At 38.1% G+C, this 14881-nt stretch overlaps 1 protein-coding gene across 1 annotated transcript; it reads right to left on the bottom strand.

Moving 5' to 3' along the window:
• Positions 1–324: 324 nt before the first annotated feature.
• LOC136750380 (NAD-dependent protein deacetylase sirtuin-3) lies at positions 325–12638 on the bottom strand. Its single transcript, XM_066705412.1, has 8 exons — positions 12469–12638; positions 5976–6243; positions 4539–4730; positions 3521–3753; positions 2148–2248; positions 1552–1713; positions 1115–1327; positions 325–799 (listed from the first exon to the last, which is right to left on the bottom strand). The coding sequence occupies exons 1-8, from the start codon at positions 12491–12493 to the stop codon at positions 554–556; spliced, it is 1440 nt and encodes a 479-aa protein (XP_066561509.1). The 5' UTR covers positions 12494–12638; the 3' UTR covers positions 325–553.
• Positions 12639–14881: the final 2243 nt, after the last annotated feature.

Here is a 14881-nt window from a genome sequence, read left to right as displayed (position 1 = left end):
ATTCCAGCCTGTGTTTTCCTTTTCTTTTTTTCTTTTTGGATTGAAGGATGATTATGCTTTTCACTGCAATGTTTCCCTTTGACAGTCCCAGTCATACAAACTTGTCAGTATAACTTCAAAATCTGGCTGCCTCTAGTAATAAAAGTATTGAATAGGATGATTGATGAGCTCTCTACCGATGTCAGTCTTCGCTTACAATATTTGTTTGTATTTGAATGACATGAGGATTCTAATGTGGTCAAGACCGATATAGTGTTGACTTGTATACTCCTTATGTCCACAGGATTTGGCAACACGTTACACTAAATTAAAATGACAAAAGGATAAGTTCAGCCTTTAATGGAAAAAAAATGGCAGGTTTTCAATAAAACTTATTTTAAAAATCTAGTAGCATATACATACAGAAATTGACACAGCAAATTACATGACACATACAGAACAGTATAAAAATAGGAAATTCAGTAACATTTTAATACACTATTGAAATATTCTCCACAGTGAAAGGCTTCATCGGTTCCATAGGTCATTAGAAACGTCTCAGCGTTTAGCTTAATTACTGGGGGTGGAAGAGATTGTGCTCTGTGTCTGAGCCAGAGGAGGAGCTGCTATCATTGCTGCTGCTGTCTCGCCGTCCCTGCCCCCCATCTCGACAAGCGGGGACAGAAGACGACCTGAGGACCCTCCTCCCGTTTGTGTTCTCCCCATTGCTTTTCTGGTTGACCTTTGCTCTGGCTACAGGTGGAGGTGGCACCTTGACAGACTCCTTACTGCCCACTGATGAATGGTCATTCGGGCTCAGCTACATATCAATGCAAAAGAAAAATGTTTTAAATCATTCCTCATTCAAAAGATGAACAGATGTCAAAAACAAAACGGACCAGTGACGTTTTTTTTACCGTCTAGAAATCGCAATCCATACAACTTTAGCAGAACTTTTGTATTTTTTCCAATGCCTCCCTATTTGTTTTGGGGTGGGGTTATATCATAGTGCTCAGGATTGTTTTGGTTTTTGTCTGATCCAAAAAAAATCTCTACAATGCACAAAAAATGTCAAGTGTTTGAATGTCAGTAAACAAATACAAATATTAAAATAAACAGATCTGAATGTCCTCACCCCAGGTTCCTGGTGTTTGATCAGATCAGCAATCTCACCGTCCCAGCCCAGAATCCTGGCAAGCTTCTTCACACTTTCCACCAGGTCCCCTAGCTCCATGACATCTGTGCTCTTTGGTGGGACCTTCTGAAAGGGCCCTACAGGAGCTCTATTCAGCAGAAGGCGAGGTACGCTAGGCCGGACAGTATCGATAATGCTGGAAAAAGGTTCAATCTATGAAACAAAATACAGTATTAACCTGCAGAAGCAATGATTGACCCTGAAAAATGTAAATGACACTTTTTATACCAAGGAATTGGACATTATACCACAGCAGTGTAATGTAAGCAAGATGTTAAGACAACCCTGCAGAAGAAAATCAATTCCTTTTGCCTATTCTGATGCTTCATAATGGAACGTCCTCTGCAGTAGACGTTTCCGTTTATTGGACGTCTCACCTGCAGGGATGTTCCCATCACAATGAGGAGATCTGCCTTCGGAAAATCTTTGGAGTACAAACAGAATTTCTGGGGGAGATCTTCTCCAAAAAACACTACGTCGGGTTTTACAGTTCCTTGGCAGATTTTGCATTTAGGGATCTTGTTGCTCAATATAGATTTCTAAAAATAGAAAAGATGCAGGAGCAAAGGAGTAACAGTACAAGACATCAAGGACAAATGGACTTCTCAATCTTAGGGCTAGACCAAATCAAAAAATGTTGTCATGTACAAACCGTACCCTTTTGTGGTTTAATTTCTTTTGAGAAGCCACTTTATACTATTTATAAAATCAGAATGCAATAGAGCACAGATTTGTAATTTAGGATTTGCAGGTGGGTCAAAGTTTTGATTTGATGAGATTATTTGTTTAACCCCAGTTCCATGCAGGAGGAGAATAATAGGTTCTTGCTGCTCCAATCACTAGGACAACCATAGAAATTTGAAGATTTTAACTGTATCCCGTTGAAACTGTTACTCTCTTCTAAGCTACCATATTACCAAAAGGCCTTTCTGTCGATGTTTTTAAAACTGGCACTTTAATTTTATTTTTTTACCTTGGCTTCCTTGGCTGGAAACTTTGCGTAGCACAAATGGCATGATGCAGAGGAGAACGTCCCATGAGCCTCCACTAGTTTGTCTTCTGGAATGCCACACACTGATGGAAACGGCAACGGAAAGCGTGATGTAAATTGCCCATGTAAATCAGTTTGAAGTCTTCAGTGACCATAATACTTCCCTGGTTTAATAATGGCCCACAGCACATGATAGACGGGGCCCAGAAATGTTTAAAGTGCTGATGGCAAACAGCAACCCATAATTAAATAATTCAAGAGTAGGTTATCAGTTATCAGTACTTGAGACTCCCAATAGACATTAGTAAACCAGGTTTCTCTCAAATCATGTAATGCCATTAGCCACCTCAGGCTACGATGCAGAAGGAACAAGAAGAGCTTTTAAGGTAGATTTAAAATTCAGTAATTGCCTTTATCAAAAAGTGCCTTTATTACAGTCCATGTGACCAGAGAACTTTACTATAAAAATTTATAATTTTACACACAAATATACACCGATCAGCCATAACATTATGACCACCTGCCTAATATTGTGTAGGTCCCAAAACAGCCCTGACCCGTCGAGGCATGGACTCCAATAGACCTCTGACGGTGTGCTGTGGTATCTGGCACCAAGATGTTAGCAGCAGATCCTTTAAATCCTGTAAGTTGCGAGGTGGGGCCTACATGGATCGGACTTGTTTGTCCAGCACATCCCACAGATGCTCGATTGGATTGAGATCTGGGGAATTTGGAGGCCAAGTCAACACCTTGAACTCGTGATTCATCAGACCAGGCCACCTTCTTCCATTGCTCCGTGGTCCAGTTCTGATGCTCACGTGCCCATTGTAGGTGCTTTCAGCAGTGGACGGGTAAACATGGGCACTGTGACTGGTCTGTGGCTACGCAGCCCCATACGCAACAAACTGCGATGCACTGTGTGTTCTAACATCTTTCTATCAGAACCAGCATTCACTTTTTCAGCAATTTGAGCTACAGTAGCTCATCTGTTGGATCAGACCACCCGGGCCAGCCTTTGCTCCTCATGTGCATCAATGAGCCTTGACCAGAAACACCCCACAAGAGCTGCAGTTTTGGAGATGCTCTGACCCAGTCGTCTAGCCATCACAATTTGGCCCTTGTCAAAGTCACTCAGATCCTTACGCATGCCCATTTTTCCTGCTTCTAACACATCAAGTTTGAGGACAAAATGTTCACTTGCTGCCTAATATATCCCACCCACTGACAGGTGCCATGATAACGAGATAATCAGTGTTATTCACTTCACCTGTCAGTGGTCATAATGTTATGGCTGATCGGTGTATATATCTGTATATTGTATGTAAACTATACATAAAAAATAGAAAGATACTCACTCCTCTCCAAGCCATCAATATTCTGGGTATACATTCTCAGAAGCATCCCTTTCTCGTGCAGCATCCTCACAAAGTAATGAATGTAGTTGGGCTGGTAAGATCCAGGATACAGGTCTTTGGCGAGCGAGTAGAAAGGCTGCGGGTCACAGGTGAAGAAGTCGATGTCAAAGATGGCTTCTGGGTAGGGGATGTTGTACTTCTTCATGTTTGCATAAAGCCCAGTCCCTGGTGTCCTGGTAGAGAGGAAATGGAATGGGATTCACAGTCTTCTGCTCCTAATCTCTCAGGCTGCACTGCTTCAAAAGGTCAGGTCCCAATTGTGAAAGCATAATGGTTTCATTTAAAGAAGCAGGTGTAATTATTTTTTCTTGTTTCTCCCATGTCATAGAGCAGTGGTCTCAAACTCAATTCCTGGAGGGCCGCGTGTATGCTGGTTTTCGTTCCAACCGAGTCCTCAATTACTTAATATGTCCAATTAATTTTTCAATTTGACATTTAAAAATATATTGCTAGGTATTTTACAGTTGATGGTCTAAAAGTGCATTTGATTCAAGATATAGTTGCTTATAACATATCCTGGGGCCTGGATAGGTGTTTAAATGCATCTAACTAATTAAACAATTGGACCAATTAAGTCACTGAGAATTCTGTTGGAATGAAAACCAGCATACACACGGCCCTCCAGGGAGTTTGAGACCACTGTCGTAGAGTAAATGTAAGTAAGGCCATGTGTTTACAAAGCAAACTGGCAGTTGTGGTTTCCCTCAAACAGTTTATTCAAGAATAAAAATACAATTACCAGTTGCTACAAGCAGGTGGCATGCAAAATGAAGTCTTCACCTCAAGGGCTTTGAAAAAGGACTACACATTCAAAATGGGGATTTAACATAGTAAAAAGGGTAAAGAGGGTGTGTGTGGAACAAGTAAGCTGACATTTCACGTTAAAGATGCTCAGATGGTTGAGCACCAGAAAACATTCAGTTACAGGCGTGTACAAAAAAAAGAACAACATACTGACCTGAAATCTGGGATTCCACTGGCAGTGCTGATCCCAGCCCCAGCCACCACAATGATGTTTTTGCAGGGTCTGTGCAGCATCAGCCTGGCCACATCCTGCAGGTGGGCAATTTTGCTGGGGGCTCTGGAGGGTGGTGCAGTTGGTGAGGCCCGAGGTGGGGTAATGCCACTGGCCTTTACTGCTCTTGATCTCCTGAAAGAGCAGAATCAGATAAGTCCCCTAGTGGGTGGTGCAGATCATCAGATCATTGTGCTGTGGACTGAGAGCTGTCCCCCGTTCCCCATCCCAGACGGACCTGCTCCGCTGTTCGGGCTGTGAATTTCCACAAAGGGGGTGGGGGTGGGGGTGGGGGTGGGGGGGGGTGCCAAGTGATCCACCGGCATAGAGAAAATAGGTAAAATACCTATCCTTTGATGCAAAGGATCAAGGGTAATAGTAATTCACTGGGATGCAGAGAGATGAGAGTTAATAAGACATCTACACTTTTCACAAGGGACAAAAGCAACCTGTTGCAAAAGCATACTGTAGGAATACTCAGTGTAAACTACATTTATTTTCTCTCATGCCAACATAGCTGAACTGTCAAGTATACGTCATTCCTTTATCTGTAGGTAATGCAATCTCTGGCCTAGTCTCCATTATATAGATTGGATATATACAGAGGCAAAAAAAGGGACAAGCCTCTGGTATAACGCTGGTAAATAATACATATAATCTAACTGTATAACTAAAGAGACGTGCAGACAGGTGGACAAGCAGAGCCACCATTCCTGAGCTGTAGTACTGCCAGCTAAGAGAGAGAATTAAAAAAAAAAAAAAACGTGTTTAACAGACTGGCCTGGGAGGACTGCCCCAATGAGATCCCCCTTGGGGCGAGGGAGGCTGTATTTACAGAGCAGTCAAAGGAGGGAGTTTATCCAGCCAGTCTGCCTTTTATGGGTCTGTACTGGAATCAGCAATGAAATGGGGCTCATTAAAGTCCACCAAACCAACTTTAAAACATGGCCAAAAAAAAAACAAAAACAAAAAACTTTTTTAGGGTATTGATAGCGACTTGTAGAACATTGATCTTTGTTGAAGTCTTGCTGCTTCAATTATTTCCTGATACAATAAATCCACCCAAAATGTGATGTGCATGAAATTGGTTTAAAATACACTTTATGAGCAAGACTTAAGACCTAAAACTAGAAGATTAAGTTTAATATAGTATAGTACTTTACAGTAGTGTCATTTCTTAGCAGAAATTTACCCATGGGGACATTGTTATATTGCAAAATACAATATATTGCATTCTAAGAAAGAGTGAATTCAGAATGGAGATTAATAGTAGCATACTATTGTTACTATATTATAGTACCCCATAGTGTTGTAATAGTAGTATAGAATAGTAATTGTAATACAGTATAATATTAGTATAGTTCTAGTAGTATAGTTTACCTGGAAGCAATGGACCGTTGGTCACTGACAGCCAGTCTGCTAAGGTTCTGGGCCAAGGCGGTGCTGGACTCCTTCCGGTGTCCAGGGACTCTGTTGCTCCTACTACTCCCTCGTTCATCTGCACAGGTCTTCAGAGCGGTAGCCTCCTTCCGAGGTATTTTCTCAGCCTGTCTTGCTTGTGAAGAACACTGCCCTGTGGCCCTACTATGGCTCTGCTGTGACCCTGCACCTTTTCCTGAGATCTGCTTGGGGATGGTCCTACCCGCACCTGTAAAAAGGCACAACCCTTAGGTAATATAAAGTGTCCTCAATCTGATTACAGGTATTTGGTTTTGTGGTTTAATTAGTTACCCGAGGTATCAATTTCTATATTAAACTAAATCCATTACTACAGGTAAATTATGTGTGGTTTCATTAATTGTACAGTTTGAAAAAGGCCTTTCAGAGCTCCAAAAGGCTATACATTATTCTGCTCTGAGGAAAATCATAGCCTGCATTACTTTTTAGGGCCAACAAAAAACGGTAATCCAAGCACAAGCTAGAGACATAACCTACTACACATTACTACACACACACACAAACCATTCTGCAGAGCAAATTTGTCTGTGCTCTGGTGCTTTAAACCCTTTCAGATTCACCCAGACTTTCAGGCATTGAACTTTTCCACTCTTCTCCCTTCCCACCTCCCTTCAATAGAGATCTGACCCATATTTAAAAAGCAGTTACAATAAAATTATAGCTCTGCGCTTTGTCTCCCTCCCTGTAGCCCGTGAAAAACCGAAATGTTTTAAAACTGTCACCTTCGCACAAAAGGTAATGGCTGTAATATATTTAGTCTCCCCTTTAGTGGCTTTTCATAGCGGCTATGCTAATACAAACCACAGCTGTAGATACTTTATGGTCAGGGAGAGGGGGTGGAGGGGTGCATGTTGAATGAAAAGAGGGTGGAAAAGACCCCTAGATTGACTGTGTGTCAACAAATGCAGCTGGGAAAGAAAGGAACAGCCCCTCAAAGGCCTCCGTAAGCTAAAGAAGAAGAAGAAGAAGAAGAAGAAGGGGGGGTTACTCCAAAAGATAAATGATGTGGAGGCGGAATTCAATAAAGGCAGCCTAAGTAAAAGAGGGAGGGCATTGCTTACACCAGGGATCTTTTCTGTGCCTTCAGACAGCTTCCAGGGAGAAATGAGTAAAATGGCAAGGGGATAAAAAAAAAAAAAAAAAAAAAAGTGGGCAGTCGTAAAAGAGGACAAAGATGTACATCCTGTAAAACAAGGTCAGCGTCACCCAGAAATTAAACTGATAACGCAAGATTTCGAAAACCTCATCAGAACCATGAGAAAACAAAGGCCAACGGAGGTTAAAAATAACAGATTCCACAATGTACGCTAATGAATGCTGCCTGGCATCAGCGAACATCCATCACAAACCTGATAGTTTATAGTTAACTTGATCCCTAGTTTAATCGGTTTCCCTTGACGTCAGCAAGATTAAAACAAATTAAATAGCAAATTCCTAACATTGGTTTCAATTCTGAACTTTTGTATACAACTGCATACATTATTGTACCCGTTAACACAAATGCAGATGTTAATGAAACATTTTTGATCATTGTTCTTTAAAAAAAAAATGCAGTTTAACAGATTTACATTCATAAGTATACAAATTCATATTTGTACACAATAGTATATAGCCAAGTTTGTGAAAGAATGTGACTTGAAAATGGAATGGATGTCAAAACACTTCAAAAAGAAAAATAAACTTGACATTAAGTTTTAGAATCATTTTTATTTATTTTTTATTTATTCATTTTACAGTCACATATATTATATATAACTTCCAGTTGCAATCAGACTTTTCTTTGAGGTATTAGCACATGATACGTCTACTGGGGCTGAGGTCTTTGAAGTAGCCTTGTTAACCTTATCTTAGATATGTTCCTGGGAGGTGCATCAAACCTTGAGGTCTCAAACTTTTTAGAAACAGGAGAAAAAAAAAAAAAAAAAAAAAGTTGTGCTTGAAGAGGTTAAATCTGTCCAGTCCTGCTTTCTGCCCCACCACCCCCTTTAGCTTTCACTGAACCAAACAATGAAAGTGAAAAGCAATCCCATCCAATTAGAAGAGAATAAATGTCTCATCCTGCCTGCACTGGACTCTGAATAACAAAGAGCTTACAAGAGAGCAATAAACCAAGGAACAGAATACAAATCCTGTACACGCAAATCATCCTCCTCTTAGGGCAAAGAATGGACACAAAAATAAAGAGCACAGTATGTAAAAGATCAGCATATATCATGTAAAAACTAAGTTGATTAAAATGTCACATTTTACAGTTAGAACAGTGCTCTATCAGATGTGAAATAAATGATCAGTATATCTTTGTTATATTAAAAAAAAAAAAGTAGGCAAAAATCTATGAAAATGGTCAAACAGTACTGAAGGTCTAGTAACTCCAAATCAATAATGCATCATTGAATTGAGTCACCTATTGAGTGAGAGTCAGATCTAAACGAGTAAAATCATGAGAACTTATTTTAATAAGTGTATTATACACAAATATTTTTTTGTGGCATCACATCTTTATATGGGTTTAACAAAAAAATTAAAAATAAACAGTACCATTACTTTTTAACTGTGCTTACCACACACAGTCGGTTCAAGTAGGTGTGTATCTAACTACCTCGGCCCAACATAAAGACCTTCCCCGATCTGCATTTTAAACGGCGCATCCTTAAAACACTGCTTAACATTTGTGCCCAACTTTTTTTAAGCCTTAAGGGGATAAGAAAAGGAAAAGATTAGAGGGGGAAAACCATGTATGCTAATATCCACCCACACCATTTTTAAAAGGTCAGACTTACAGCAGAGTTGTAAAGGAGCTGTCCCCTCTAAAGAAAGACTTAACTAGCCAGGCACAGGCTTAACTCGGGAGTAGAAAAACTAACACTGTCACTAGGATATGAAGAAACCATGGTGAAGAACTAGCAACCGTGAGGCCGCGCTGGAATGAACAGCCGGCAGCTGCTCTCTTGGCTTTTATCATAGAACGTTGTATATGTGGCTCAAGATGCACTGAATGATTGTTGAAATGATGTAGACAAATTGAATCAAATTAGTTTAGCATGGGCCATACAAAGTTTAAATCTCCACTGCCCTGATGCATAGCAACAAGTTGGGAGCACATGACTTTTTTAGGAGACAGTAAAAACTTGGGAGACCACAAAAGAATGAAGCGCATTCAAGCCAAAATATTGCCTTAACTTAAATCCCCCACCCAAATAAAAAGCGACAAAGTTATCGTATGGTTATAGAATCATGCCAAAGAGGCCGACAGAGCGTTTTTGATGGAGGGAGGGGGTTATGATAAGAGGGGAAAAAAGAAAACTTGTATGTAATTATGCTGTTTGATGCTTCTCTAATCCCTTGATTGTTATTTAATGACAAATAAATCCCTGAAGAATTGAGAAAAGATTAAAAGGATTTTGAGATTCCCCCCCTTCCCTTCCCCCCCTCCATTCAGTCAAACTGCTCTCTCTCCCTCTACCCCCACCTCCCTCCCTCCCCTCCCCTCTAAATCCAACCAATACAAATCCTTGCGGCTTGTCACACCCTGAGACCACCAAGAGTGAGCTTCTCATTTTAGTTACAGTAATCTAATTATAGCTGGCCTTCAATGCACAGGCCGCTTCAGTGCTCAGAGGTTGGTGAAACCCTTAGCCTTGTTCCTTGAAAGTTGACTTTAATCCTTTTAAACTCAAGTGCTTAAAATGAAAAATTTCTGATTTTCACTTTTTCTTCTGAAAACTAATTGCAGAAGATGGGACAACTTCATTCAGATGAAAATTCAAAAACAAGTTTTAAATTTTCTTCTCCTAAACACATGAATGCATTTTATCAAATAGCAAAACTAGAGATTAAGACCATCCTAAAATATCCTTTTGCATTAACCAGCAATCAGTGCAATGCGAGTATCCTCTCATTTAATGTGCGTTTGAAGATGCCAATTGAAACACTCTACAAGTAAAATAAGCAACAAAATAATCAAAAGCAACCCAAAAATAACCATGGAAAAAACACACCAAAAAAAGGCTTAAAAACAAAAACATCTCTTTAACCCTCTGAATGCTGCCAAGCATAATGGGTTTTCTCCAAATTTCTATTTTGAGGAACTGCTGGCACCCCGCCCTTGAAAAGTCTCTCGCCCAAATGTTTCCAACAGTCAAGACAGGTTTCCACGGAGATGAGACCAGCGCTTCATGAAAGCAAATTTGAGTGTTGTCCTTTGCAAAATGACATATTACTTAGTGCTGCATTGTTCCGCTGCCTGTCACATTAATATAAAGAACATAACCAAGTCATTTATTCACAGTAACGTTGGGTACAGAGCTCATAATGAGAGGAGAAATACTGTTCTCCATTGTCTAAACTGGCAGTACGGTAGATTGCCTTACAATCACAATTTTATAGGCAAAACTAATGACTGAAAATCATTTGTTAAATTGCAGTACAGTGGCTCCTAATAAATTACTAGGCTCTATGGAATCCCATACTTTTCTTTTCCACCATCTGAAATACGGTATTTATTCATATTGATGGGCAAAGTTTAATCTTCTACATACTTAAATATTGTACTTGCATTGAACGGGCCAAACATGATTTAAAGGCAAAACTACACACCAATTTATTACAATGTGTGTACAGTAAATAATTAATTAAATGCATGCCCATGTGCACAAACTCATATTTTAAAACACTCATGTCTAGTTAATTTTAGAATATATCCTGTTCCATCAATTGAAAAATGTAAAGTTTATTTTAACCTAAACACCGATTATCTTAAAACCAATCTCAAACTCAGAGGTTTTTGTCACAATCATTCTATGAAATTACTGCACCAATTTAGCCTCCAGAAAGAAAACAATTATCTAGATCTGAGACCTGTGGACCAACCAGATCAGCAATTCATTTGAAATTTTACTTCAGTGATGCAACTCCACATAAGGAAGCGACAGCCTAAAACATTGAAGCAATGCTGTGATTTAAAAAAACAGTAACAAAAGAATATTTAGATTTCCATAGGACTTAAAGTAATACACTATATATAATTTACATGACACTACCCTAACAAGTCATTTTTCCTGTTCTTATTTAAAAAGATAAGGATAGGATTTGCTGCCACTTGCTGTATTTCCATGGTATTACTATTACAACCTTGTCCATGAGACTATACAGTACGTTTGCCTTTTTTTTTTTTTTTTCGGTGAAAGGTAATGATCCAATTTCAAATAACAGCACGTCAAGCTAACGAAGCTAGTGCTGACTTCTAGGCCTACTTGTTCTTATTACAACTTAAGACAAAGGTGCTTCTAGCGGTTCAACACCTTCCTTTCTTTAAATGGTCTAATTGAACTCAATGTGAAAGTTAGGCAATAATGACCAATATAGAATATACTATACCTGGCTAGATCTGCAATAAACTTAATTATAACCAAACTGCTGGCAGTTAAAACGGATATTACACAGGCATTTGTTTTTGCCACTTAGTAAAGTAGAGGCAGTTGATTCCAGACGTTTTATAGTCTTTTTTATTATTCGGCAATATTCTCATGTAAATCACATTTATTTTTGAATTTTCAGGAATGATACACAATGAAACCTCAGTTAGCTTCAGAACACAGGCTGTCATTAATTCGGCGATGCCATCTAGCGGTAGAAAACAGTAGTACAAGAAAATTCAATAGGTGGTAGCTTGAACAGTCGCAGTTAATGCTAAAATTACAACGGTTGTGGCCAGTTGGCTATTTTGGTGCTCTCTAATCAACCAAATTAAAGGCTCCATTTTGATTGTCATGCATTAGTCTGAGGAACATCATAGTAATTTAATGACTACCCGTCAGCATAAGTTGTTTTGTGACTTACAAATAGCATATTGTTATTGTTAGTGTTTTTTCCAGGCGAAAAGTAGTAAACCTTAGGCTAAAATTACTTGAAGGCATTAGAATGTGGTATGATGAATAGAGACTGTATTAGATAAGCAAGGAAGTATAACAATAATAAATAGATTTTTAATAAAGAACTGCATTGTTTGTGGTTTTATATGCACACTGCAAAAAACTTTAGACATCAAGGCATGCAGTCAATTTGCAATCAATTGACTTGCACTGCAGAAGTAAACTATGAATTTCTCACTAAGTACCAAACAATATTATCTCAATGTGGATTTGTAAAATGAGACTCTAAACTAAACACACTGAGCCGCAGCATGCATAATTTATAATGCAATATTACACATCAGGTAGGATTCTCCAACTTTCCCACCAGCTATTATAATACTAATTAATTTAAGCACTAACTAAACACCTGCGACTTTAAAGCTATTGTTCAAATTCAGAGTTTGTACAGCGCTTTTGTCATTAAAGTACCTCTTACAGCTATATGGTTGCGTTAACTTTTTGCATACATAATAAAAGTATAAATGTATACACAATTAGCATACCTGGTCTTTCTCTTGCCAACATCATAGTTGCGGGTGGAGTTTCTAGATTGACTGAGATCGGTTGACCTACACAGAGAATAAAGTTTAAAGGATTTTAACGGCAGCAAGAAAACAATACCACTCCGCTAACTCACCCCTTGTCAGCAGCTGTTTCTTATTGATTGATTGATTGATTGTGTTCTCCATAGCAACGAAATATAGCGTCCGGGAAAAGGAAACTCGTCACTCCGCCTCTGAATCCCGGATTAGCGGGTAACCTTAAATGTGCAAAATTTGTATTTCAATATAGAGTATATAGTCATAGATAATGATAAAATGAAACTGTAGTCTTTTCAATTTCTCTTCTAGTCTAGCCATGTTGTCACACATATAGCCTTTTTCTTCTTGCCAATATAGTGGGCACTGCAGCATTGTCACAACGTAAAAATGAAGTTCCCAGATTGATTGCAACAACGTAGTAATGCAGCTCCATATAGAAAGATTGTGCTTAAAAACGAATGTAATAATTTACCCAGTCTAAAATGCCTACAATCTACAATCATTTTATTTCCATGTTACAACGAAAAGCTCCTGTTCATAACAAAATATCGCTTATTTTACATGTAGAACCAAGAATGCAAAAATATATGCAGCTCTGGACTGGTGCTTATTTAAAGTCTCTGAATATATATATATAGCTGTGAAGTTTTTTTATTTAATTTTTTATTTCATTTAATTTTTAGATCCAGTTCACTTCTTATTGCAAAGCTAGGAGTTTTCACACAGACATTTTCTATTTTTAACTTCTCTTTGAAATTTGTTAGTTGAAAAACTGTTGGTGCAGGTGTTTCCTCCTCAGATGTATGTCTGCTTTTGTCACATATATAATATTATTGTTTCAATTTTTCAAAACCAGCAACAACAAAAACTATTTATCTTATATTTCATTCATATGCAGTAATATATGTATATTTTTAAGTAAAGTGCATGCAAACATTATACAAGAAAGTCATTCAAAATCCATATTATGAATATTACTTTAACCATCACTGTTAAACTTAATTCCTGCATCTATAAATAATGATTATTACTAGTTTCAGTCTAGGGTGGTTTGTCTCCAGACAAACTGTATGAAATGCAACTAAATTGTCAGAGCAGCAGGGGAACAGCAGGGTTGCAGGATATGACACTGAACAACACAGACCCTGATTAATAATAATAATGTATTGATTATATATAGTGCCTTTCGGAAATCAAAAGGCATTTCACAGAAAATAAATGCATTCAACAAAATAACAATGTAGCAGCAAGATAACAATATATCATTCAGGGCTTGGTACCTAGGGAAAATACTTTTAAAATCAGATCTATGCCTTACAGGAAAGTGATGTGAGCAGAGAGTGGGGTTCTAGTTCAAACCCTGGCTGCTGCGTTCTGGACCACCTGGAGTCTCTGCAGGAGCTGACCAGAGACCCCTGCTAGAAGTCCATTGCAGTAATCAATGTGAGAGGTAATAAATGGATGGACCAGTTTCGGCAAACGGAAAGGTTACAGAGGGTTTGTTGCAGAAACTTGTCATGGTGGTTTTTCCTGTCTTACAGCGATTGCTCTTAGGACTGTGTTTTGATTTTTGAATAATGCATTATGACAGTGCAGTCTCATACACTCATACAAGTGGGTGAATGAATGAATGAAGGCTTGAGTGAATACATTAATGAATAAACAAAATAAATAATTTAAATCAATTAATGTCTATTGCTGAGTGTAAGTGATTCTGGAAGTTGCAAAAGCCTTATACCATAGGTAACAAATTGAACTGTATATAATGTACATGATAAAAAGACATATTGGACTTTAACCATTATTAGTCTTTTTAAATGGCTTGTAGATTTTTTTTTCTCTACTAAAACAAGTGTACTTTCCACAGGTTTCTTTTATAACAAGGTGGTACTATTTTGTCTCCTCTTCAGTTTCAGAGTTACTTGTATCTTGTGGGCAAAGAGGAGTGATACTGTATATCCCTTAACAACATGAACTGAAATAGATATGGTCCAGTCTTACTAAGGATTATGGATGTTAATTGTTATGACCTTGTTGGTAGACAAATACATTAATTCATACCTTAAAATTATTTTTTTTTATAATAATCTGATGGGTGAAAAAATACGTCCTTTAAAATTAATCTGTGAAAAATATAGTCCAGATATTCAATTTATAAGGTTTTGATTTCATAGGCTCATACTTGGCAGTTAAAAGAAATGGTAAGCTATTTACAAAAACAAACCAAAAAAACTATTTTATTTAACTTTTTAAACTCAAAATAGGAAATCCTGTCTGTTTTTTTTTTAATTATTATTCGTATTTCGAGTACTTAATTCCTTACGAAAAATAAGTCCAATTAAATGCACCATAATTATAATTGAGTTAGTACATG

This window comes from Amia ocellicauda, chromosome 5, assembly GCF_036373705.1.
Source record: "Amia ocellicauda isolate fAmiCal2 chromosome 5, fAmiCal2.hap1, whole genome shotgun sequence".
Lineage (NCBI taxonomy): Eukaryota > Metazoa > Chordata > Actinopteri > Amiiformes > Amiidae > Amia > Amia ocellicauda.
This window is presented reverse-complemented; position numbering and strand designations above follow the sequence as displayed.